This window comes from Cucumis melo, chromosome 4 (assembly GCF_025177605.1).
Source record: "Cucumis melo cultivar AY chromosome 4, USDA_Cmelo_AY_1.0, whole genome shotgun sequence".
NCBI lineage: Eukaryota > Viridiplantae > Streptophyta > Magnoliopsida > Cucurbitales > Cucurbitaceae > Cucumis > Cucumis melo.
The window spans coordinates 1,871,333-1,895,042 of record NC_066860.1 but is presented as its reverse complement, the minus strand read 5'-3'; the positions used below and the strand labels follow the sequence as shown (position 1 = coordinate 1,895,042).

The 23,710-nt window shown below is 35.4% G+C and overlaps 3 protein-coding genes across 8 annotated transcripts in view; 2 read left to right on the top strand and 1 right to left on the bottom strand.

The window, feature by feature from the left end:
- The window catches only part of LOC103503650 (BEACH domain-containing protein B), a 59,208-nt gene extending 45,153 nt beyond the window's left edge, over positions 1-14,055 (top strand). For all 4 annotated transcript variants that reach the window (XM_008467927.3, XM_051083574.1, XM_008467928.3 and 1 more), the window contains exons 28-41: positions 3,617-4,072; positions 4,176-4,389; positions 5,516-5,737; positions 7,092-7,568; positions 7,646-7,975; positions 8,073-8,525; positions 8,623-8,669; positions 8,916-9,009; positions 9,236-9,442; positions 10,462-10,587; positions 10,669-11,040; positions 11,128-11,359; positions 12,439-13,188; positions 13,506-14,055. In XM_008467927.3, coding sequence (XP_008466149.1) covers positions 3,617-4,072; positions 4,176-4,389; positions 5,516-5,737; positions 7,092-7,568; positions 7,646-7,975; positions 8,073-8,525; positions 8,623-8,669; positions 8,916-9,009; positions 9,236-9,442; positions 10,462-10,587; positions 10,669-11,040; positions 11,128-11,359; positions 12,439-13,139 — 3,931 coding nt within the window. In that variant the 3' untranslated portion in view covers positions 13,140-13,188; positions 13,506-14,055. The remainder of the gene's footprint in view (positions 1-3,616; positions 4,073-4,175; positions 4,390-5,515; positions 5,738-7,091; positions 7,569-7,645; positions 7,976-8,072; positions 8,526-8,622; positions 8,670-8,915; positions 9,010-9,235; positions 9,443-10,461; positions 10,588-10,668; positions 11,041-11,127; positions 11,360-12,438; positions 13,189-13,505) is intronic.
- A 1,620-nt stretch (positions 14,056-15,675) lies between these two features.
- On the top strand, positions 15,676-21,059 carry LOC103503648 (uncharacterized). Of its 3 annotated transcripts, none has more exons than XM_008467922.3 (10): positions 15,676-15,844; positions 15,934-15,989; positions 17,499-17,618; positions 17,891-17,978; positions 19,161-19,340; positions 19,429-19,611; positions 19,732-19,905; positions 19,996-20,150; positions 20,222-20,348; positions 20,676-21,059. In XM_008467922.3, exons 3-10 carry the CDS (start codon positions 17,599-17,601, stop codon positions 20,685-20,687), a joined length of 939 nt encoding a protein of 312 aa, XP_008466144.1. In that variant the 5' UTR covers positions 15,676-15,844; positions 15,934-15,989; positions 17,499-17,598; the 3' UTR covers positions 20,688-21,059. The 3 variants fall into 3 exon arrangements, with proteins under 3 accessions (XP_008466144.1, XP_008466143.1, XP_050939530.1); XM_008467921.3 differs by having other exon boundaries at positions 15,934-15,993; XM_051083573.1 differs by lacking the exon at positions 17,499-17,618 and having other exon boundaries at positions 15,934-15,993.
- An 824-nt stretch (positions 21,060-21,883) lies between these two features.
- On the bottom strand, positions 21,884-23,275 carry LOC103503647 (UDP-glycosyltransferase 91C1). The gene has a single exon (XM_008467920.3). It carries the CDS (start codon positions 23,273-23,275, stop codon positions 21,884-21,886), a length of 1,392 nt encoding a protein of 463 aa, XP_008466142.2.
- Between the last annotated feature and the right edge of the window lie 435 nt (positions 23,276-23,710).

Sequence of the window (23,710 nt, the reverse complement as noted above, 5' to 3'; positions counted from 1 at the left end):
CAGCAAAAAGACGTGTGACCAATGTCTACGACTAAATGATTAATGAGAAAGGAGATTTGTTTGGCTTGAGTTAACTTCACTTGCATATTACTGTTTAGAGGCTTGGTGTATTTGGGTGATTTTAACATAACAATGTGGGTACATGAAAGATTTCCTTACTGTTGGGTGGCTACCCAAGGCAAGTAGCTTTCTGGCAATCGGTGATTGACAAGATTCGTAAGAAATTTGACAAATGGAGGAGGTTTAACCTACCTAGAGGTGGGAGAACTACTTTATGTAATTTTGTGCTTGCTAATCTTCCCACATGTTGTATGTCATCATTTGCAATACCTGATAAGGTGGTTTCCTCCATTGAGAGAATCATAAGGAACTTCCTTTGGGAAGGACATGGGAGCGAAATTAATCATTTGGTGAGTGGGACAAAGTAACTCGTTTTCAGAAAGATGGAGGTCTTAGAGTGGGCTGCCTTAAGTGTAGAAATTTGGCCCTTCTTGCAAAATGGGGTTGGCGATTTTCAAAGGAAGAAGGTTCTTTGTGGAGACAAATTGTTAGAAGCATTCACGGGCAATAAAGTTTTGATTTGCACACGAAGGAAAAATCTTGAAAAAGTTTGAGAAGTCCATGGATTTTCATCTCAAGAAGCTAGAGGAAAGTGGATAACTTGGCCACATTTAAGCTTGGAAATGGGTCCCACATTGCTTTTTGGACTTATCAGTGGGTCGGTGACATTCCCTTGGCTCTTAGTATTTGTTCTCCTAAACTCTTTAGGATCGCTCTCTTGCCAAATGGTTTGGTTGCAGATCATTGGGATCACTTAATTTCCTCATGGTCTATCATTTTCCATCGATTGCTCGAAGATGACGAAATTTTGGAATACCAAGACATGCTGGAGTATGGTCGTTGGAACCTTCAGGCAAATTTTCAAAGTCTTTAACCTCTCATCTTTGTATAAATGGCAGATTATACAAAGCATTATGGAAGACTAAAAGCCTAAGGAAAGTCAACATTGTCAGTTGGATAATGATTTTCGAGGCTTTAAACTACTCCTTGGTTATGCCGAGGAAGCTAGCTTCCTTTCTCCATCCGTGTGTCCACTATGCAAAAATGAAGGGGAGGAGTTACAACACTTGTTCTTTGATTGCTCGTATTCTTCAAACTGTTGGAGGAAATTCTTTTCAATTTTTCGAACTGCTTGGGTTTTTGGAAATAACTTTAGTATTAATGTACAACAGCTGTTATCGGGGCATAATTTGAAAAAGAAATAGCGACTTCTTATGGGAGAACATGGTTAAAGCTCTGTTTGCAGATTTGTGGTTTGAGAGGAATCAAAGGACATTTCATGACAACGAGATGAGGTGGTTAAAATCCGTAACACCGCTTTGCTCGCTAATTGAGGATGGAGATTCTCAAAAGAAGAGTTAGCTCTTTGGAGGAAAATAATTAAAAGCATCCACAATAAGGAGGCTTTTGATTGGTTTACTAAGGAAAGTTCGGTAACAGCCTAAGGAGTCCTTGGGTTAACATTGCTAGAGTTTGGAGGTTGGTAGACTCATTAGCCTCTTTTAATCTTGTTAACGGTTGTGGAGTCGATTTTTGGACAGATCCTTGGGTTGGTAACGCCGCTATTAAGGAGCAATTTTCCAAGCTCTTTAGAATTGCTCTTTTGCCCACCGGTCAGTAGCAGCACATTGGGACTGTGATACTTCATCTTGGTCATTGGCCTTTAGAAGATGTTTGAAAGATGATGAAATTGCAGAATTTCAATCATTACTATCCTTCCTCTGAATTGAAAAAGTGGTTAATTCTTACGATTATAGATCATGGTCCATTGATCCCCATGGCTGGTTTACTGTTAAGTCTCTTTCGGCTCACCTAAAAACTGCCTCCCCAATGGATAAACGTCTTTTTGCAGAAATTTGGAAATTAGGCAGCTCACGGAGAACTAACATTTTGATTTGGATTACGATCTTCGGGTCCCTCAACAATTCAGAAATTTTGCAAAAGAAATCTTCTAATAAATGCCTCTCTCCTTCAATCTGTCCTCTTTGTTTGAAGGCTAGCGAGAATCTCCCTCATATTTTTTTGAACTGTCCCATTTCTTCCTTCTGCTGGGTAAGGATTTTCTCTTTGTTTAATTTTGACTGGGTTTTTGATCGTTCACTAAGTGCTTGTGTGGTTCAACTTCTGTCGGGTCCGATTTTACCAAAAAAAACCTCGTATAATATTGGAAAATTTGTCAAAAGCTCTACTCACAGAATTATGGTTCGAGCGTAATCAATGTATCATCCATGATAAAGCAAGACCAAGGGCAGAAATTATGCGTGCAGTAGATTTTAATGCTACAGCTTGGTGTTCCTTAAAAAAGGAGTTTGTTAATTATTCCATCCAAGATATTTGCCTCAACTGGAATGCTTTTCTCACTCAACCTGCCTGATAGTTGCTGCATCAGATCCATTATTTGCAGATTACACAGTCTGAAGCTCCTTTCTGCATTTTGAAGCTTTAAAGGATTGCCCTTGTTTAGCATTTAAATTTGAGATTTTATTTTTGAGCCTTCCATATTTGTTTCTTTTTCTCTTCTTTTCTGGTCCTATTTTGTCTTCTGGACCCTTGTAATAAGCTGTACTTTTTAATATTGTACCTTTGTTTGGTTTTCTGTTTTGCTCGGGATATGATGTTTGGCGCTATGGGGGCGTCAACCTAGTTGAGATGTTCGGGTGCATCTTCTGATCCTTCTAGGATTCTCTTGATTACAACTTCTTTATTGCTCTCTTTGTATAACTCTCTTGTACTTTGAGTTCTTATTAATTAATAAATTTTGTCAAACTTCAAACTACATTTTTTAATAAAAGAGGAGAATTTGACCGGACTAATGGGTGACTTATCTGCTTGATCATTTTCACCATTTTGAAATAAGGTATCAAAATTGTTTGTGAATTATGATCAACGTATGTAAGTTGTTCTGAAAATCGGCAACTTCCTCTCTACTTATGCTGACTGTTAATTCTCCATCTAATCGTAAATAAAATGATTTTACTTGGGGGGTCAATGTTAACAAGAGGAATATTTGATACTAGAAGATTAATGATTGATGAGTTGAAATTCGTACCAAGAGGCAATGGATTTGGTTTGTCCGTCAACTAAGAATTTGCTACCAAGAGGCGTGCACAAGACTCCCAATAGCATCTGAATTGATATCTAAGTGTTCTTTTGTCGGTGGTGCTCCTTTCTCGGAGTGTGAAAAAGAGGATAAACTGTGTTAGGGGATAGGAACGTGAACCTTTCCATTAATTACCTCCTCAGGACTAAGAAAATTGAAACATAATGCAACTCAGTATTTCTCCTTGTTCACATGGTGAACTATCATCATTAATGTTATCTTCATGTATGGTAGAGGTGGTTGGATTATCTTTTTTTGTGAATGAATAAATCTTCTTCACCTGGGAAGGGAAAGTGGTATAACTTTCCTCAACGGGCATGCAAGTGGATGAATAATATTTAGATTTTTCTTTGCCAATGACTTTTGATATGCCTATGCTAACATCATTCTTTATGTGTTATTTGATGAGAGGTCATATCCAATAATACTTTTTGTTGCTTTATATTATATTTCTAGATATTCACAGCATCAAATGGAAGTTAAAGATGACAAGATGGATGAAAATTGGTGGCACCTTTATGATAAATTGTGGATTATTATTGGTGAGATAAATGGCAAAGGACCGAACAAAACTTTCCCAAAATCATCAACATCTGGAGGTCCTACACTTGGTCAAAGAGCTCGTGGATTAGTAGAGTCACTCAACCTTCCTGCTGCAGAGATGGCTGCAGTTGTTGTATCAGGTGGCTTAGGCAGTGCATTGGGAGGAAAACCAAACAGAATTGCTGATAAGGCAATGCTTTTGCGCTCGGAGAAGTTCCCACGAATTATTCTTCGACTTGTGATGCTTTACATTTGCAAGTCTCCTCTTGAAAAAGCATCACGATGTGCTCAACAGTTTATTTCAATTTTACCTTCTCTTGTCGTTACTGATGATGAGCAAAACAAAAATAGGTTGCAGCTGTTCATCTGGTATTGCTTCCTTCCCTTTATTATAGGCCTATAGCACAGTGAGCCACGCTATTTGGATATTTCCTGTGGTCGTGAAGCTAAATTGAATTCATGTTGTGCCCAGGTCTTTGCTTGCTGTTAGGTCACAGTACCGAATGTTAAATAATGATGCTCGCATTCATGTCATATCCCATTTGATTCGAGAAACTGTAAGCTGTTGCAAATCAATACTTGCAAACAGTATAATCAGCACAGATGATTCCTCAGATACTGGTGTTTTTCTTAAAGAAACTGGATACATCCACAACCTGATACAAAAAGAACGAGTTTCTGCAGCTGTAAGTTATTTGTGTATATTGACCCATGTGCTTGCTAGTGATTGTTTCTGCTTGTTATATATTTAATTCTTAAGTCACCAATTGACCTAAAAGGTTAAGTTGGAAAGGTAAATTTAATAATATATCATCTAGCACTCCTCTCACTTGTGGGTTTGAAATATGTGAAATGACCAACAAGTAGATATGAATATTAATTGAGGAGGAAATAACAATGTAGGGACTTGAACAAACGACCTCCTTGATCCATTTGCTCCGATATCATCTTAAATCATCGATCGGCCAATATCCACAAAAGAATAAAAGGAATCGAAGAAGGGTACCAAGCAATGGCTCTCTGTCAAGTGTCAAATGGTTATGTGTTGTGAAACCTATCCCGAAAATGGAAAAACCTCAATATTTAACTTCATTCATTCATGATTTCCAGCTTATTTTGGCTCCACGAATCCTAAGCATTAACTGAACAAAGTGGATTAGTATTAAACCATGCCTGAACAAAATTCTTTTCCCATTGCCAACCTTTGAGAAGGAAAAATCATTAACATTAAATAAACTTTTCATTGATTAGATAGAAGAGGGCCCCTGTCGATCGCCAACCTTTGAGAAGGAAAAATCATTGAATTGACTTTCACAACCTCTTCTACAGAAATCTTTTGGTAACAAACAATAAAGGGTTTGAATAAAAGGCGTCAGTTGGATTCTAACATTGGGTGCTTACCTAGACTTTGCCTGACACTTTGGATTTCCCTCCGCCTCAACTTTTCAGTAATTAGTGGAATGGACAAAATGTTCAATGATGCAAACTTGTTTCTAAGAAGCTTAGGTTTTGAAACATATTTACCCCTCAATTAAAATTCGGAAGGTTGGTTGGGTGGTCTATGAGCATATGTTGTAAGGAGCGGTCTTCGTATACTTCGTTCTTGCAATTAAAGTTCGAAAGTGTTTTTTTAGCTCTTCCAGAATTGGTGACTCCTCCCTGGAGCGAAATTCAGATGAAACAATTGACTTTTCAATGACTTTTCTATTCCAAATAGCTTTCGTGTTGCTCTCTAGGAAGATGAAATTCCAGTATAGTGAGAAGAAATTTTATTTTATTTTCTGTCTGATTCTGATTCTGATTCTTTTGCAGATAGCTGACGAAGCAAACTATATGAAGACATCAAAAATTGACCATGAGAAGCAGTTGCATGATCTAAGAATCAGAATGGAGGAAAGCTTTTCTAACGAGTCTAACAGCCAGAAGGTTTTTGAAGATGAGATGCAAGGTAGTCTGACTTCCATTTTGATTGCAGATGACAATAGAAGGGCTGCATTCCAGCTTGCGTATGAGGAGGAGCAGCAAAATATTACGGTGTGTGTAGTCTACATTTTTTAGTTTTCATACTTGTTATCAGCCTTCTAACTGATGCCATTTGTCTCACATGGAATGGAAACTTGGGGCCTGTTTGGTAGAAAATTTTTAAGAAAGAAGTTGAAAACAAGGGGTTAAATGAAAACAGAATTGTATTTCCTGTTTTCAAATATGTGTTTGGTAGCAAATTTAGAAATTAGATTTTAATTTAAACAACTGTAAGCTAATTGTAGTTACCCACTAAATATTAGTTGACAATAAACTATTAGTAATTTATTTATGATCATGTTTTATGCTACACAAATTTTGCATAATTATTATTTTTTAATAGTATATAATTTATAGGAAAAATTAAAAATTTGATCCCTATGCTTGAAGGAAGTTTGAATTTAGGTCTTATGATTTATAATTATATGGTTTGATAAAAACTTTATGAATAGTCTTTATGGTAGAGACTATTTAAGAAGATTTAACATATTATCAAACTGTTAGAACACCTTCTCTGCACTCAAAACCCAGCAAAATGCAAGAAACAGAGGCAACACTCTGTGGATCTTTATTTATATAACAGGGAGAGTTCACAGTAACAATTAACAAACACTAGGAAAATAATAACGAACAACAGATAAAGAAGAGAAGAAAGGAAAAACAAAGCTTAATACTCTCCAGCAATTCAAGAAGCTGATGTCTCCCTAAAAGCCTCCACAGCAGCCTTTCATTCAAAAAACAAGATACCTCCCCAATCCCTAAAAACATTCCTTAAATACCTCTTTTCCTCCAGTGGGACCCCCTTGCCCCAAATATTCTTTATTTTCTGTTCTCAGTTCTTTTCCTTGGCCGGGTTGTCTACATGGGAATATTTCTTTCTTTCCCTCCGCTTGTTAGTATGTACGATAGGGGGCCTCACACAAACCATAGACACTAGATTCTAACTCTTAACATCACATTGACCAATTCTTACTTTATTGAAAACATAGAAACCAACTTTGCAATTTAACCTAATTTATAATACATCAGTTTAAATTGATTTTAATTTAAAAAATAATTGAGTTTACAACATGAGATGTTATCTTTCTAAATGTTTTTGCTTTATTTAACATAATTCTGCATTTTAGGTTTTAAAATTCCAATTTCGAATACAATGAAAACATAAAGATGTTGTTTTCAGAATTTGTACTATTTGGATTATAGAATCTGGAAATAGTTTTCAAAAATAGAATCTGAGTTGTCTACCAAACACATATTCACTTAACTCGGTGAATTTGAAAACATAAGAAGAAGTTTGGATTGTCAACCAAACATGCCCTTAAAGTTTGTTTCATCAGTTCTGTCATAGAGTTTCTTCTATTGGCAGGAAAAGTGGATGCACATGTTTCGTGCTTTGATTGATGAGCGTGGTCCGTGGTCTGCTAATTCTTCTCCAAATATGTCTTCAACACACTGGAAACTTGACAAGACTGAAGATATGTGGCGACGAAGACCTAAGCTAAGAAAAAATTACCACTTCGATGAAAAGTTGTGTCACACCCCATCAATTTCTCCTGGTGCTGACAGTATTAATGCTGAAAATGAAAACAAATCTAGTATTATTGGGCACATTCCAGAGCAAATGAAAAGATTTTTGTTGAAAGGTGTTCGGAAAATAACTGATGAAGGAAACTCAGAACCCATCGAAAATGATGCTGAACAATGCGAACCTAATGCTTCCATTCTCAAGGACTCTTCAGAGGGTCAATACCCAGAGCTAAGCAAAGACGTTGGTGACTGGAAAGATACTGTACAGGACAGAAAAGATACTTCTTTATTTTCTCCAGTGACTGAAGAAAGCGAGGTATGCAAACTCAGTTGAAATTGCACTCCATTAGTTAAATACTTCAGTGTTGTTTATGGATGGCTTCATGCATTCAGGTTCTCATGTCGACTCCATGCATATTTGTGACACCAAAAAGAAAATTAGCTGGACGTTTGGCTGTAATGAAAAATGTTTTGCATTTCTTTGGCGAATTTCTTGTCGAAGGTACTGGTGGAGCATCCACCTTTAAGAACTTCGAAGTTCTTAAAAGTTCAAATTTGACTAAGCTCAATCAAAGGCAGAAATCTCTAAAGTGCCCTTTATATTTACAATCGGATTCCAGAAAGAGTACTTCAGTTGATAACATGGAGGTGTTGAATGATGATGGTTATTTAAAAAGACCTCTAAAAAATGTCAGACGCCATAGGAGATGGGACATTGGAAAGGTAAGGAAATCACAAGTTCCATTTTGTTTTCCAGGCATTGTTGTGAACAGAAATCTAATTTTTTTCCTTCCGTTTCTTGTATGTATGGTGGACTCAGATAAAAGGAGTTCACTGGACTCGATATTTGCTAAGATACACTGCAATAGAGATCTTCTTCAGTGATTCAGTTGCACCTGTCTTTTTTAATTTTGACTCTCCAAAAGTTGCAAAAGATATTGGGGCTCTAATTGTTTCTAGTAGAAATGACTATTTGTTTCCTAAAGGCAGTAGTCGAAGTCAAAGTGGAGTTATTTCTTTTGTTGATAGACGTGTTGCCCTAGAGATGGCGGAAACTGCAAGAGAGAGTTGGAGAAGGAGGGATATTACAAACTTCGAGTATTTAATGATTCTCAATACTCTTTCTGGAAGATCTTATAATGATTTAACTCAGTATCCAGTCTTTCCCTGGGTTTTGGCGGATTACTCCTCTGAGGTTCTTGATTTTAACAAGTCATCAACTTTTCGAGATCTTTCAAAGCCTGTTGGAGCATTAGATTTGAAACGCTTTGAGGTCAGATTCTTTGGCACATTACACCAGATGTCCGCATTTTATTTATTTATTTATTTATTTTTCATTTTTACCATTGTAATATGCATTACATCTGCAGGTTTTTGAAGATAGATATCGAAACTTTTGTGATCCTGACATACCAAGGTGATTTCTGTCTTGATTTCTCATTTCTAACAAGATTTGTTATTTAATTACTTTGGTCTGAATCTTTCAAGTTTGCACAATTTTAAAGTCATAACTTTCATTAGCTAACTTGAGCATGAAGTTCAACTGGATTAAGTATACACCCTTGAGTACTTGACCCAAGTAGCACTTTACATCTGATTCCCCCAACCTACGTTTTTAAGCATAAAACCAAGTTTCATTAGAAATGCTCATGTTTGTTTGCAGTTTTTATTATGGATCTCATTACTCAAGCATGGGAATTGTTCTGTACTACCTTCTTCGATTGGAGCCATTTACTTCTCTTCACCGGAATTTGCAAGTAAGTTGTCAATATTATGATACTCTTGAATATTTCCTGGTGCCTAATATGAATACTTGCAACAGATTATTTTTCTTAAAATTTTTGTTCTCTGATCATTTTTCCCCTCAATATATGAAACATGCATTTTCAATTAAGAACTTGAAAAGTGCAAAGTGGTAAATTTAAGAGCCCACGAAGCTTTCTTGTTTGTCTGACAAATAAACACACTTTTGCTTTTGGTCAGGGTGGTAAATTTGATCATGCAGATCGGCTTTTCCAAAGCATTGAGGGGACATATCGAAATTGCCTGTCCAATACAAGTGATGTGAAGGAGTTGATACCGGAGTTCTTTTACCTGCCAGAGTTTCTCTGCAATTCAAATCACTATCATTTGGGGGTTAAACAAGATGGTGACCCCATAGGTGATGTAGTCCTCCCACCCTGGGCCAAGGTTTGAAACTTGCCCTTGCTCATGATTTTAGACGAACGTACCATTCTCGCTGCAATTGTTTTTTGTCTATCCATAACAAATTTTATGTATTTCCTGAGTTACAAAGTGAAGCCGATTGTTCAGTTGGTTGTTTTTGCATCTTCTAACTAGTTTGTGCTGTTGGTCAAAGTTATTTTGTGTGACCTTCGTTTTTTTTTTGTTTTTGTGAAAGGATTCCTAGCCCTCTCAAGTTGTGTGTACAGTATTTCATTTCATTCTAGAATACTTTATAATTAAGAAAGAAGAAAGTTTAGTTTCAAGTATTCATCTTTTCAAGAAGAATTAACTTTTTTTTCTGTTGAGGTTGATCAACACAATGACTTTCCTCACTTCAGCAAGGAATTATTTCATATATTCAGGTTATTTTGAAAGTTTAAATTGGCAAGAAGGTGCTTTTTAAATAACTACAGTGAATAAAAACTTTGTGGATCACGTTTTATTATTAGCAAAAATAACACTAGTTTGTCCAACCACCATAGACCATGTCTACTTAATTGCCAATGCTGCTTTACTTACCAAATGGTGTAAAGAAGAGCCAAGGTAAGTGGGATACCAAGTGGCAAATTAGTTAACTTTGCTGCTCTGAAAATTGAATTAGTTGTTGTAGTTTGCAGGGCTTTTTTCCTAATAGAAACTGTAGATGTTTAAAATGTCTTATGTTAGAAATGGCCGTCATTGGGCATGAAGATACGCGTCAAAAAACATTTATTATTAAGAGAATCTGTGCATTTTATTGTTCTGAAGTTTTTTCTCCTCCTTTTTTCATTTTTTACTCCCTTCCTAATATCTATAGAAAATATGCCCGTTCATCAAGTATATTAAGATTGTTCTCGTGATAACATAAGCTTTTTGAGTGGACGCAACCCCCGCAAAGCTCATTGGAAGTTGTATTTGGATGTTCTCTGATGTGTGTTCAGTAGCTTTTTGTTTTGCTCACTTTGTTGTCTATATGAAAAACTTTTTTGCAATTCTTTTGGTAGGGCTCACCCGAAGTATTTATAAGTAGAAACCGGGAAGCGCTTGAAAGTGAGTATGTTAGTTCGAACCTACATCACTGGATAGATCTGGTTTTTGGTTATAAGCAGCGTGGAAAACCAGCAGTGGAGGTATTCTCCGAGTATTAAGTAGAACTTTCTTGTAGAGACCTTTTCCCATAATCCATCATAATTGAATATGATGTATTGCAGGCTGCAAATGTCTTTTATTATTTGACATATGAAGGTGCTGTTGATCTTGACACCATGGAAGATGATCTGCAAAGATCAGCAATTGAGGATCAAATTGCTAACTTTGGCCAAACACCAATCCAGATTTTTCGTAAAAAACATCCAAGAAGAGGGCCACCTATACCAATAGCGCACCCGTTATATTTTGCTCCTGGTTCCATTAATTTAACGTCCATTATTTCATGTTCTACCAATCCTCCATTAGCCATATTACACATTAGTATTTTAGACACGCATATTGTCCTTGTGAGCCAGGGGTTAGTTCTGACTGTTAAGATGTGGTTGACCACCCAGTTACAGTATGGAGGAAACTTTACATTCTCTGGATCCCAGGTTGTTCTTGATTACCCATGAAAGTCAATAATGCTATCTATAAGATTGGTTTTTTTATGATTCAAAAGACTTATTAACTTTTTGCAGGAACCTTTTTTTGGAGTGGGTTCCGATGTTCTTTCTCCTCGTAAAATTGGGAGCCCTTTAGCTGAAAATTTAGAACTTGGAGGACAATGTTTCGCCACCATGCAAACACCTGTTGAGAACTTTTTGGTTTCTTGTGGGAATTGGGATAATAGCTTTCATATTATTTCTGTGGCTGATGGGCGGTTGTTACAGAGCATTCGACAGCATAGTGATGTGGTTAGCTGTGCAGCAGGTAGCTGAATTATATATTTTAAAACTATGGTATTATTTTGGTTTACTTCTGATATCATTTTCCAAACATTGCTAAAGGTCAAGTCATATGACTTGTGTCGTTGATAGGAATAGGATTGTTAATTGAGGTGCTTATGGTTAATTATAATGGAGGTAAAGACATCAAAGGGATGAGTAAAAGTCATTGGCCGTGGGTATATTTAGGGTTAGATTTGATAGAATTATGCCTCTGAACTGTTTAGGAAGCATTTGGCTTAGGGGTGGGGTTTGTATGGCCTATGTTGTGCAATTGAGCTCAAGTCTGGTAGTCTCTTTAGTTACATAAACTTACGCTTCTTGAAGCTACGCTTTAGATTATCACTAGGTCACTGGCTTTTATTAATAACAACTTCAATACATGTTACAGAGACTCAAGTTTATATAATCTATTCATCTGCACGATTCAAAATCAAAGCCGAATTCAACGTTTCCTAGACTTGACTTCCTTTGCAAAAGCTATAAATGAAGTTAGGGACGGGTAAACTTGGTCAAACCTTTCAATGCCAAACATTATTTTAATATTTTGTTATGGGTTGGAGGAGCTAAGACATGCTTTTATTAATGCGTTGGTAACACCATTTTTTAGAACAAGGTCTTCAGTGCATTATTTGTAAGTCCCCAATCTACCAGCTTCGTATAAGCCCTGTAGAGGATTCATTACTTGACCTACATATTGAATAAGATACGGTATATTTTGAGGGTAGATCACACGATTGTTAATTTAGGAAGTACTGGTTGCTTCGTGAGTCTGTTAGAGGAGTTCTCGAGTATGGAGAGAATCAAACGCCACATCTTCTGAGTAAACCTTTATAATTTTATTTTTTATCTTCAATTCTTATGGTATATGAATCCAATATAAAACTCCTTAAAGGCTTGAGATCAGATAATGATGTATGATTATAAAAAAATTCAAGATGAATGCAGAAATATTTCATGTTATTATCCTTATCCTTCTAGTCACAAAATTCTTTTGCCGGTCATACCCTCTCCCCCCTACTTTCCCTGAATACTATGGCAATATTATAATCATCAATGTTACAGTGACATCGGATGGAAGTATTCTCGCCACGGGAAGTTATGACACTACAGTTATGGTGTGGAAAGTTCTCCGTGGTAGGAGCACTGAAAAACGAGCACGCAGCACACAATCAGAGTCACCTCGAAAAGATTATGTTATTGCAGAGACTCCATTCCATGTTCTCTGCGGGCACGACGACATAATTACTTGCTTATATGTTAGTGTGGAACTAGACATAGTTATTAGTGGATCAAAAGATGGGACTTGCATTTTTCATACGCTTCGTGAGGGAAGATACATAAGATCTTTGCATCATCCATCTGGTTGTGGGTTGTCAAAGCTTGTAGCTTCTCGGCATGGTAGAGTTGTCTTTTATGCTGATGATGATCTTAGTTTGCACCTCTATTCAATAAATGGTAAACATTTGGCTGCTTCTGAATCAAATGGCCGCCTCAACTGCGTTGAACTGAGTCAATGTGGCGAGTTTTTGGTTTGTGCCGGTGATCATGGTCAGATAGTTGTCCGCTCCATGAACTCACTTGAGGTTATAAGTAGGTACAACGGAATTGGAAAAGTAATTGTATCTCTAACTGTTACTGCCGAAGAATGTTTTCTTGCTGGGACAAAAGATGGAAGTCTTCTTGTATATTCTATTGAAAATCCTCAACTACGAAAAACTAGCCTTCCTCGAAATACCAAATCTAAACCTTCTGCTGCGGGATAGGACCTTTTTCTAGGAGTTTTGGAATTCTGACGCTGCACTGTTATGCCAGGTACGTGTTTGTAAATTGTAATTACCAATATTGCTATTCGAAGTGTAGCTCAGATACTTTCCATAATCATGTTTCTGCATTCTAATCGTTTTAACAATTGCAACGAAATTAAGGGGTTGTTCGTTGTTCTTTTTAAGATCTTTTTGATGGTCATTGTTCTTTTTTCTGCGTTTTATATTTTAAATATATTTTTGAAATTTGTCAAATTAGTTTACATGTTGAAGATGTTTTAGGAAAGCATGAAAAATGATATTGTATATTTTTTAGAGAACATACTAAAACTTTGTTCGTTCCTATGGTTTATGTAAATTTTGCAGAGCATTTAGCAGTAGCCACGACTTATCAAGTCATAAGGAATGGAAGACTTTGATGATATCAACTCTTTCAAATTCTTTAAGTACTCCATATCTGAGGATAGGGAAGGATGTACTTGCCAATAGCTCGAACAGCCTAACATATCCTTGCATAATTGCTTCACACACGATATGGGATCCCAAATGAATCCCGAGGCATTTTTTTTCTTGCACCGTGAGATTTTTACTTGATCTCCTATACAAATCTGATTATCTTCATCTTGGGGAAATGAATAGACAATGGAGCTGAAACTTGTATATAGTTGGTAGACAAAATGTCCATAATTAGTTGGCCCACCTCAGTTTACCTTTAGCCTTTGGGGCCTAACTTAATGAACATCATTAAGTGAGGATACTTTTCAATAGGTTTAGTTCTTTCCCCTTTTTTAGCTTCAGCTCTTAATTATATTGTTCATATAATTTGTATATTTCACTCATCCTATTGATTTAGTATTTACCTCCTTGATATAAGATGTATCTGCCAGCAGTTCTAATTTACTTCTAAATTCAGATATGACTCTTGATCATTTACATTCCTCTCATTGCATTGCATTCTTACTTATAAAATGCTGTAACCAAATTGCTTTGATCTTATCTCCATAGAGAGATTGAAAATGAAATGTATTTTTGACATATTTCTTTGCACAGGATATGAAAAATGGCCAGGTCAATTTGCCAATTGGGCACTATTTTTTATTTTTTATTTGTTATTTTATTTCATTTTATTTTATTTGCAAATAATGATATTTGGAAATTAAGGGAATTTTACGGATTTATCGACAGAACTGAACGAATAATTGTATGGAAATCTCAAAAGAATTGCTTTAAGTCAAAAATTGAAATATGATCGACTTTTTGAAATAATCTTTTTTGGTCTTCTGTCTCTAACCTTTGAGAGCAAAACGAAAGTTTAGAAGCAAGAAGAGGAATTCAAACGTTAGTGAATTAATACGATCATTTGCTTTAAGACATCAACTAAAGAAATGGTTTATCCTTATTTTGGGATCTGTTTAAAAGAAAAAGGGTTTTTTTTTTTTTTTTTTTTGCGAGAATTATATAGAAATTCATGTGAAATTATTTATGTAAGTTTTCAGAAAAGATAACTAACTACAAAGTTGCATGATATTATTGATGAGTTGAAAATTTTAAAAATATTATTTATGTTTACATATATGGAATAAAACTCAAAAATCTTTACATGTAAAAAGAAAAAAGAAAAAAAAAACTCATGAAGCTTCAGTTGTATTTTCATAAATTTACATTTCTTCTCGTTAGTTTTGAATTTTGTTAGAATTTCTTGTTTATTTGTCATCTGTCATCTTCAGCATCATTTCTTTTTTTTTATTATTATTATTAGATAGTATTTTTTTTTTCAATATCAAGAATGTTTAGATTTGGTGTAAGATCGTTTAGATATTTGTACACATCGTTTCATTTAAATTTGATGTAGGATCGTTTTTTCAAGATCTGATCGTATACCAATATCTGAAAGATCATGTACTAAACAGTATATTTATTTTTTAAAAAACTCCTTTTAACTTTATATATTTTTCAAAAAAGGATTTATCGTCTTATATTGTTGTGAGGTGTTCTTAAAAAAAAGATATTGAGTAGTTGAATTTAATTTTCTATTTAATTTTAGGTTTAAAGAAGGAGAAGTATTTTCGACAGTAAAATTGTTAAAAAATCATAATTCACGAAAGGTAGACATTAATAGATTTCTCTATTAGTGATCATCAATTGATATTTGAAAATGTTTATATGATTTTACGGGTGTTCATCATTTTAGATTCTCTCGAGTGCCTAAAATGATAAATTTGAAATTTTATTATATTTATAAATATTTTCGTTAATTTTCTTATTAAATTAAGTTGTTAACGACTTCAATAGTCCATAAATCAAAATGGAAGCAAGTTAGACTAGAGCATTTTCAAATATATTAAAACGAAACAAAATACTTATAAAATATAACCAAAATTTAGATTATAAATACTAATAGATTTGGTGTCTACCAATGTCAATAATAAATATCTATAGAAATCTAGGTATCTTTTATCAATAAAATTTGATATGTTTTATAAATATTTGTAGTAGTTGAATAATTTTTCCTACTTTCAAAACAAAAGCTAGAAAGGGTTTTGACTAATTCATAGTAGGGTTTTGACAAAAAAGAAAACAATCAGCTTCTTTTTCATAAAATTCGACGCGCAGGCTGCCATCGTCATATCTCACCTGTCTATCGTGCACTTCGTCCAACTCCAGCTGCCGTTTAGCCGCTCATCGGTCTGTACGAAGCCTCGCCGGTAATTCTTGGCCTCTGTTCTCTTGGTTCTTTCTCTAACCATCGGCTTTTGCCTCCTCACCACATTCCTGTTTGTCCATTCCGTTACAGATCCCGCTGCCAGTGTCATCGACTGCCGCCAGTTGCTGCTGGTCCCCGTTTTTGCGGTGGGTAAGGATTTTATGGGTTTTCTTGGTTGTTCTCGAATGCCGCAATCTCTTTGCTAAAATCCCATAATGTTTTGTTGTTTTATTCCGTTTTTGGAGGATTTTAATACGCCGTCCAGCACCGGTTGAATTATTTCCGAGTCTTGAAGTATTTGTTGGTTTTAAAATTGAAGAATTGTTTTCGAGTGGTATTTGTATTATATGCAAACTCCTGTTGTGGTGAAAAGGCTCTAGTTTAGTTTACTGGACAATGAGGGAAATTTTTGGACTTTGAAAGCTATGACCATCATTATAAAAAATATATATACTAACGACTAAAGGATGATACTAAATTTGAAATGTAAGATATAGGAAGAGATAAATAGGGACATACTTTGCGAGTAGATGACATGTTTCACTTGGGAAGGAAAAAAGAAAATCTTGAGTTTAGTGACTTTCATAAAGATATGTATCAGGGAAATGAAAAGGAAAGTGTAAAAGAAAATATTTGCTACCCTGAGAGATAAAGGAAATTCAAACTTTGGGTTGTGTTGGTTGAAAGAAACTACATTAGACTTTGGTTGTGGAGTTCAACTTTACCATGTAGGTTTTTCCAAAATGTATATTGATTGTTAAGAGTCAAATAAGGTGGCCTACCAAGATCGTAGGGAACACTAAGGAACATAAGGACGTCAAGTGTTGAATCTTGATTTGAATCTTGATTTGAATCATTGACAACGCTTTAACCAACTCCAAGGAGTAAGGAGTAAAGGCTTTCTCAAAGCTAGATTTACGAATAATGAATGTTATCCTAAAGACTATCTTTGGGTTCAGGTATAGTCATTATGAGTTTATGGTGATGTGTTTTGGAGTGACCAATTCTCTAGTCTCCATGAACTTTATTGACTCACTCTAAGTCGTAAAAGTGCCTAAAGAACCATATTGGTTTATGCAAGGATAAAGAGTAACACAGAGTTGACTTCAAGTAAATTTTGATATGCCTAAAGAGTAGTAAGTTTTATGCCAAGTTCAAGTGTGAGTCCTAGTTGGACAAAGTTGTCTCTTCTTAGTTTCATAGCCAATAAGGGAGGCATTGTAGTACACTTCTAAAGTAGAAAAAGTTCGTTGTTGGCCTAGATCCAACACAGAAGCAGATAATATGTAGTTTTTTCAGTTTAGCCAGCTAACATGGAAGGTATGTTTAGAATGTTCCAGCTTGATAGTTCCGTTGTGGCACTGCCTCATTTGACACACACAGACATCATTCGTCACTTGCAACAAAGGTTACAAGTTTCAATAGTGAAAATTGGCTAGCAGCCTAGCGCAAACCCAAGTGTTAAATGTTCTTAAAGATCCCAGGGGATTAGTAGTTTTCATCAATGCTCTATGAATGTGATCATGTCATCTGCTAATGCAACACAAGAATTTTATTGATTAGAGTCCATTTGGCCATGTTATTATTTTTTAAGCTCAAGATTTGTTTTTCTTAAATGACATTTGTTTCTGATTAAAAAAGGTCTACTATATTAGGTTGCCTATCTGTGGACTGAGTTACTCAAAGCCCAAACAGTTACTTCACGTAACTAAAAGACGGAGTGCAGTGTAGAAATTTAGCATTTAAATTCCTGCGATGGAGGAACTGAGGAACAAGTAAGGGAATAAAAATAGTAATAATTATTATAATTTTATACCTCATAATAATTTGTATTATCATGATCTTTTAAAAAGTATTTTTGTTAATGATGATGATAATTATTTCTGAAGTAAATTTAAGTCGCCATGTTTGTAAAAAATATAAATGTTATAATGGCTCCAATTTTGTCCAGTGGGCAATGGATTTTTTTAGTGACACATGAAGTATTTCGCATTTTTTACATAATTATATTTATCTTATCTGACTTACAATGAACTAATGCTCTCAGAGAAGCTTCTCAACTAACTGCATTGCTAAAGGAAATGAAAGAAGGACTGGACACGGTCACTAATAAAGTCCAGGCTTTAACGGCAAAGGTTAGTACATTCAGTATATGCTAATTCCAGGTAGAGAAGAGAACACTTCAACTTTACTTTTTCATTTTAGACGTCAATTTAGAAAGAAAGTTAGGTTATCATGCATGATCCAGAAAGAAATATGTGCATGGAATAAACTTGAAATTACGGTCAATCTTTGAGTATTATGAAAGTTATTAATCGAAAGATTGACATTTTTGTTGCTTCAATTTTTTTTTGATGTGAACATGGTGAGCTAGTCATGTACCAACCCCCACCCCACTATGAAAGTTATAAGGAGGTGCTTTGGTACTAAGTCTACCTGTTGAAATCGTTTTTATTAATTGTATCAATTGCAAGCTTAAAAAATATTAAGGAAATTCTTGTTGGCTGCATCATAGGACCTCAAGGCATCTCTATATTCAAAAAGTTCTTTTTTGCTATCCTAACCATGTCATGCCAATTTATTTGATGTTATTTTGTCATTGGAAGTATCTATCTAGCCTGATTATATATTGTACTCAAGTTATAGTATCTTATTTGAGAATGTAGAGTTTGCTTTAAAATTATCGTCTTTTGTGTGTATTTTGGGGTGTACACTATATTTGTTTGGATATGAAATAGTAAGCACCATAGCAAAGAAGTTAATAGAGGATGAGTGAAAAATAGTAAATACTATAGTAAAGAGGGTTTTGAAATAGTATTTATTGTACTTAATTGTAGGTTATGACTAATTGTACACATCATTATTATATTTGGTGTCCTAAACATGGAGTGGACTATACTATAATAATCCACTCCACCAACTTCTAGTTGATGCCCCAAATAACCCCTTTATGTTTGAAGAGTACTTATGAAAAGCACTTCTAGATATTGAAGATTGCTTTTTTGGGATATACTCAATGACTGATCCTATGAGATCAGCAACTTCAATATTAGAAGTTTGACCCTACAGTTTTATGACTGATGCTGGATATCACGACCATAATCATCATGACAACCTATGACCGGCAGTAATCCCACATCTTCTAGAATATATGAACAAAGGAACAAGAGAAAAATGTCCCAATGTCATAGGTTTAATTTGGGCAGAATTATTGTGTCTTTTAATTGTTGCTTCTTTTAGCTACAAACAGTGCCACATTCTCATTGATGGTTTTATCTGTCATCCCTCGACATTCCCCCCCTTCTTTTGTATTTCAGGTAAAATCAAACCAGCTTCCGACATCAGATGGGATAAGCTATCTTGATGCCAAATATCTTTTACTTCTAAATTATTGTTCTTCACTTGTATACTATTTGCTCCGCAAAGCCAAGGGTTTCTCAATCGAGGGTCATCCTGTTGTCAGGAGTCTTGTAGAGATAAGGTTATTTCTAGAGAAGGTTTGTTTGCTTCCATTCATTTTTTTAGACTTGTTTACAAGAATGGGACCTGGTTTTAAGTATTCTTCGACGCCTTTTGTTGACACAGATTCGACCTATTGATAAGAAGCTTGAGTACCAGATTCAGAAGCTAACAAAAGTTTCTGTTGTGTCAAAAGAGAATGCATTCATGGACGAAAAGGATTCTGCTACACCTCAGGATGTGGATGATCGATTAAAATATCGTCCAAACCCTGACATGCTTGTCAGTAAAACAGAAGGGACTGCTGAGGTGAGGCATTAAGTGAAGGATCAAGTTTAGTAACTCTTTTATTCCATCTTGTTATGTGAAAGACTCAACTATTTTTCTTCTTTTTTCTGTTTCTTTCTTTTTTTCTTCTTCTTCAAATAGGATGGAGATGGTATATATCGTCCACCAAAGTTTGCCCCTACTTCTATGGAAGAAGATAAGAAGTCTCGAAAGGAAAGAAATTCCATGAGAAAGGATTTACAGACACTCCGACAAGCTAGACAAAGTGATTATATGAGGGAGCTGATGGATGACATGGCTGGAAAACCTGAAGAGGTCTGTTAAGGACTCGCTATTATATTCTGAGTATTTTCTAAATAACCAACGTGTTAGTTACTTAAAATTTGTTGTTTCTGGTCATGACAGATTAAAGAATCCGCTGGACTGGAAAATAGAGAAGTTGCTAGATATGTGGCAAGAATGGAGGAACGTGACCGAAGAGAAGAGGAGCTTTTCACTCGTGCACCGCTCACAAAGATGGAGAAAAAGAGAGAAAAATACCTAAAGAAGTCTAGATATGGGTACATAGACAGACTGAATCTAACAATTGGTTTTTTAAGCCCATTTCTAACACTATCATTTTGTTTTTTAGGATGGGTGGTGTAACTGATAGTTTCTATGAAGAAGTGAAATCCTTGCCCTTGGAAGGTGCTGATGATGAGCAACCGACAGATTTTGGTAGTGGTAGCGGCAGAATGAGAAAACATAAGAAACGCAAGGTTTGTCACATAGGACTTTGATGTTTGATTGAGTACACATATATTTCTCTTCTTTTTACCTTCATTCTTGTCAATGCATTGTACAAGTTCCGAGTTTGGAGCATTTGGATTTCACAAAGAATATATTCTCATAAATAATCTGTCAGGTCGAAGATTAAGGGTCTGTTTGAAATGATTATCGTAGTTTCTAGCAGAAGTCTTTGAGTGTGTTTCCCGGGCGTTCTTTCTTTCCCTCTTGCAATGCTACAAATTCAATTTTAATGTGCATTCTCAACCTTCTTCTATGTTGGAGCATGTAAATAAAATACCTTTTCCCCCTTTCTGCAGGGTAGGCATTGAAGACCATGTCATATCAGGATGATGGGAAATACTTCGGGACAAAATTGTATGTCAATGTGAAAATCCCTATATCTTTGGGTGAAATTTACTATACTCTTAAGAGGTTCTTTAATTCCTAATGAAAGTTTACAAATGTTTTCATGTCAAATTTTGTTTTTACTTTTAGTCGTATACTGACAAGGAGAACCAGAGAATAATTTGTATGTTTTACTAATATTTAGATTTAGTGTTTAATTAGATTTAATCAGTTAATTATGTTATTTTCTTTGTAAATCTATATATAATACACAATTTAGGGTTGTAATAATAGGAACCTTTTGATCAACATTTCAATTTAGAAGATCAACTTTCCTAGTTTGGTCTCTTATTATCTTTTCCGCTGCATCATATAACCTTCATCATTCAATAAGGATTTCTTTTCAATAGGTTTAGTTCTTTTCCCCTTTAGCTTCCGCTTTTAATTAAATTGTTCATATGAATTTGCGTGTTTGACTCTTGGTCCCATCGATTGAGTAATTAACTGCCGACTGTTGGTGTATCCTTTACTTAGAGCCAGAGGGGATATACGGTATGTCTTTCTTTAGTAAATAAATTGTAAGAAAATTATTTTTGATGACATATACAGTTGAAAAAATTTATAAATATAAAACTCTTCACAATCGTCTATTTATGTATTCGGTTATATTTATAAATATTTTAATTCATCCCAAGAAAATCCTAAATTACATTAAATTTTTAATATTTCTTACTATACGAAAATTTTTTAAACTATTAATGATCAAAAAAAGTCAAGTAGATTGTTTTAGAATAATTTTTTATATTAATTATTAATGTGGATGATTTTAAATACAGCATAATAAATTAAAATATTTATAAATAGTAAAATTTTATAATTCAAATAAGCTACAGGATTACGAAAGATTTTAATAACCATCGCGACAAATACTATTTAAAAATTTTGTTGTAATTTTGTCATAATTTTAATTTTTTTTACTTTTTCTACTATGTTTATTATTTTCTTATTTAATTAAAATAATTCATAATATTATAATTTTTTTTTTTTGTAGTGTTGTCTTTTATAATAATTTCTTGTTCTTAAAAAAAGACCAATCGTTGAAAAGTTGTTGGTATCATTTCCAAAGTTGTGAACTGACACAGAAGTTTGAAGTATATTCTAATTAATCTAAAATTTATCTCTAGGCTGCGTTCTTCCTATTTGTCTTGAGAAAGTCCACAAGCTTATCCAGGTCACGTTCATTCTTATCTCCGTTTCCAAACAACCCTTTCATTTCCATTGCCCTCTCTCTCAACAACTTCCCTCCACCTGATCCTTCCGCCATGGCCGACCTCACCGATTCTGAAACCGATTCACGTGTGAATGATCCATCTCTCTCATTCCTCTCAATCTCAATCCCGACCATTTCCTTCTCCAATATCCTTGCGTTCAATCCTTGATCGTTCACAACAGGACACATAATCATGACTCGTCCATATCCGAGTCCTTCGATGATCGAGTTCCATCCGCAGTGAGTCAAACAACCGCCAACCGAGTCGTGACTCAGTACCTTCACCTGCGAGATCCATCCCTCGTGAACCAATCCTCGACCTGAAATTCGCTCTTTGAATCCGGCGGGTAACATTTCTGACTCGTTCCGATGTGAAGTTCTTAAAATCCACAAAAATGGAATCTCAGATTGATCTAGCCCGTAGGCTAATTCGGTGACGTCTTCTTGACTTAGAAACGCCTCAGTTCCGAATGAAACGTACAGGACTGAATTCGTTTTCTGTTTCTTCAACCATTGCTCGATATCTTCGCTCAACTCCTTCACGTCTTCCGTTAACGGAGGTAGAAATCCAATCGGAATGACTGGTTTCTGGTAGAGCTTTGTCAGCAAGTCGAACGATTCCGGCTCAAGTTCCGGAGAGCTTCTTACGGCCACAGCAACACTCTCTTCGATCGAAACTCCAAAGCGGACCGAATCGGACGTTCCCGATTCATTGCCGATTGCTCCATCTAAGGATGTTTTTAACTCATGGTACCGAAAACGGAGGTTCGATCCATGGGACATCCACTCAGGAACCTCCATAAAATCCTCCACCGTTGACCGAGAACCTCTGCCATTGGAAAGCTCCGACGGCGGGCCGAGGAAGGCAAGGAAACCGGCGGTGAAGAGACTGAAGAAAACAGACGAAATACGCAGCTCCGCCGCGAGAGGCGAAATCCAATGAGAGGCGTAATCATAAATAATCCAATCGGGATTTAAATCACGAAGCAAATCGGCCAATTGCGATTCCAAAGAGTCGAAGGCCTTCTTCAGTAGCTGTTGCTTGTTGTACGGTACGTCGGAGGAAGCTTCGGCGGCGACCGGAAGACCGTCAACAAGAGGCAGAGAAACGCCGACGAGGCTGACGACGGAGGAGAGATGTGGGGATATTTTGGGGATTCTCCTGAGGTTTCTTGGGGTTGATATGAAGGAAACTTTGAAGCCCTTTTGGGCCAAGCAAATGGCGAGTCGAGCAAAGGGAATGAGATGGCCGAAGGCCAGCCATGGAAATAGCACTACGTGCAAGACGTCGCCGTTTGACATTTAAGCAAAGCAAAGCGAGAGTAGAACAATTGCTTCAGTTTTCAGTGTTATGTATATGAAGAAGACAGTGAAAACAAAATTTGTGAAAATATTTACCAAAATTACGACATTTTAATATATTATCGTAATTATTTTTGTTGGTTATATTTTTTAAAATAGCAAAAGTTATTTATATTATAATACATGAGCCAATAATTGAGTTTGAGCAATTTTGACCAAAATTATGCATAGCCATTTTTTAATATAAGAATTGAGCTACGCTCTTTTCATTTTTTTAAAGAGTTTTTCCATTGTTTTTATTTTTTTCCTTATAATATTATGGAAATGTTACTTTCCTCTGTGTGTGATGATCTTTAATCGGATGAATTTTGTAATTCAAAGTCCATGTTTAGACTAAAGCAATCTAATTCTCTCGTTGTTTTTATATGTTACAAT

Excerpts from the sequence above, each read along its gene's own strand:
- LOC103503647 (XM_008467920.3), bottom strand. The coding sequence starts at position 23,275 with ATGTCAAACGGCGACGTCTTGCACGTAGTGCTATTTCCATGGCTGGCC.
- LOC103503648 (XM_008467922.3), top strand. The coding sequence starts at position 17,599 with ATGGAGGAACTGAGGAACAA. Across the intron at positions 19,612-19,731 it reads AAACAGAAGGGACTGCTGAG|GATGGAGATGGTATATATCG; the intron begins GTGAGGCATTAA and ends TTCTTCAAATAG. Across the intron at positions 20,151-20,221 it reads CTAAAGAAGTCTAGATATGG|GATGGGTGGTGTAACTGATA; the intron begins GTACATAGACAG and ends TTTGTTTTTTAG.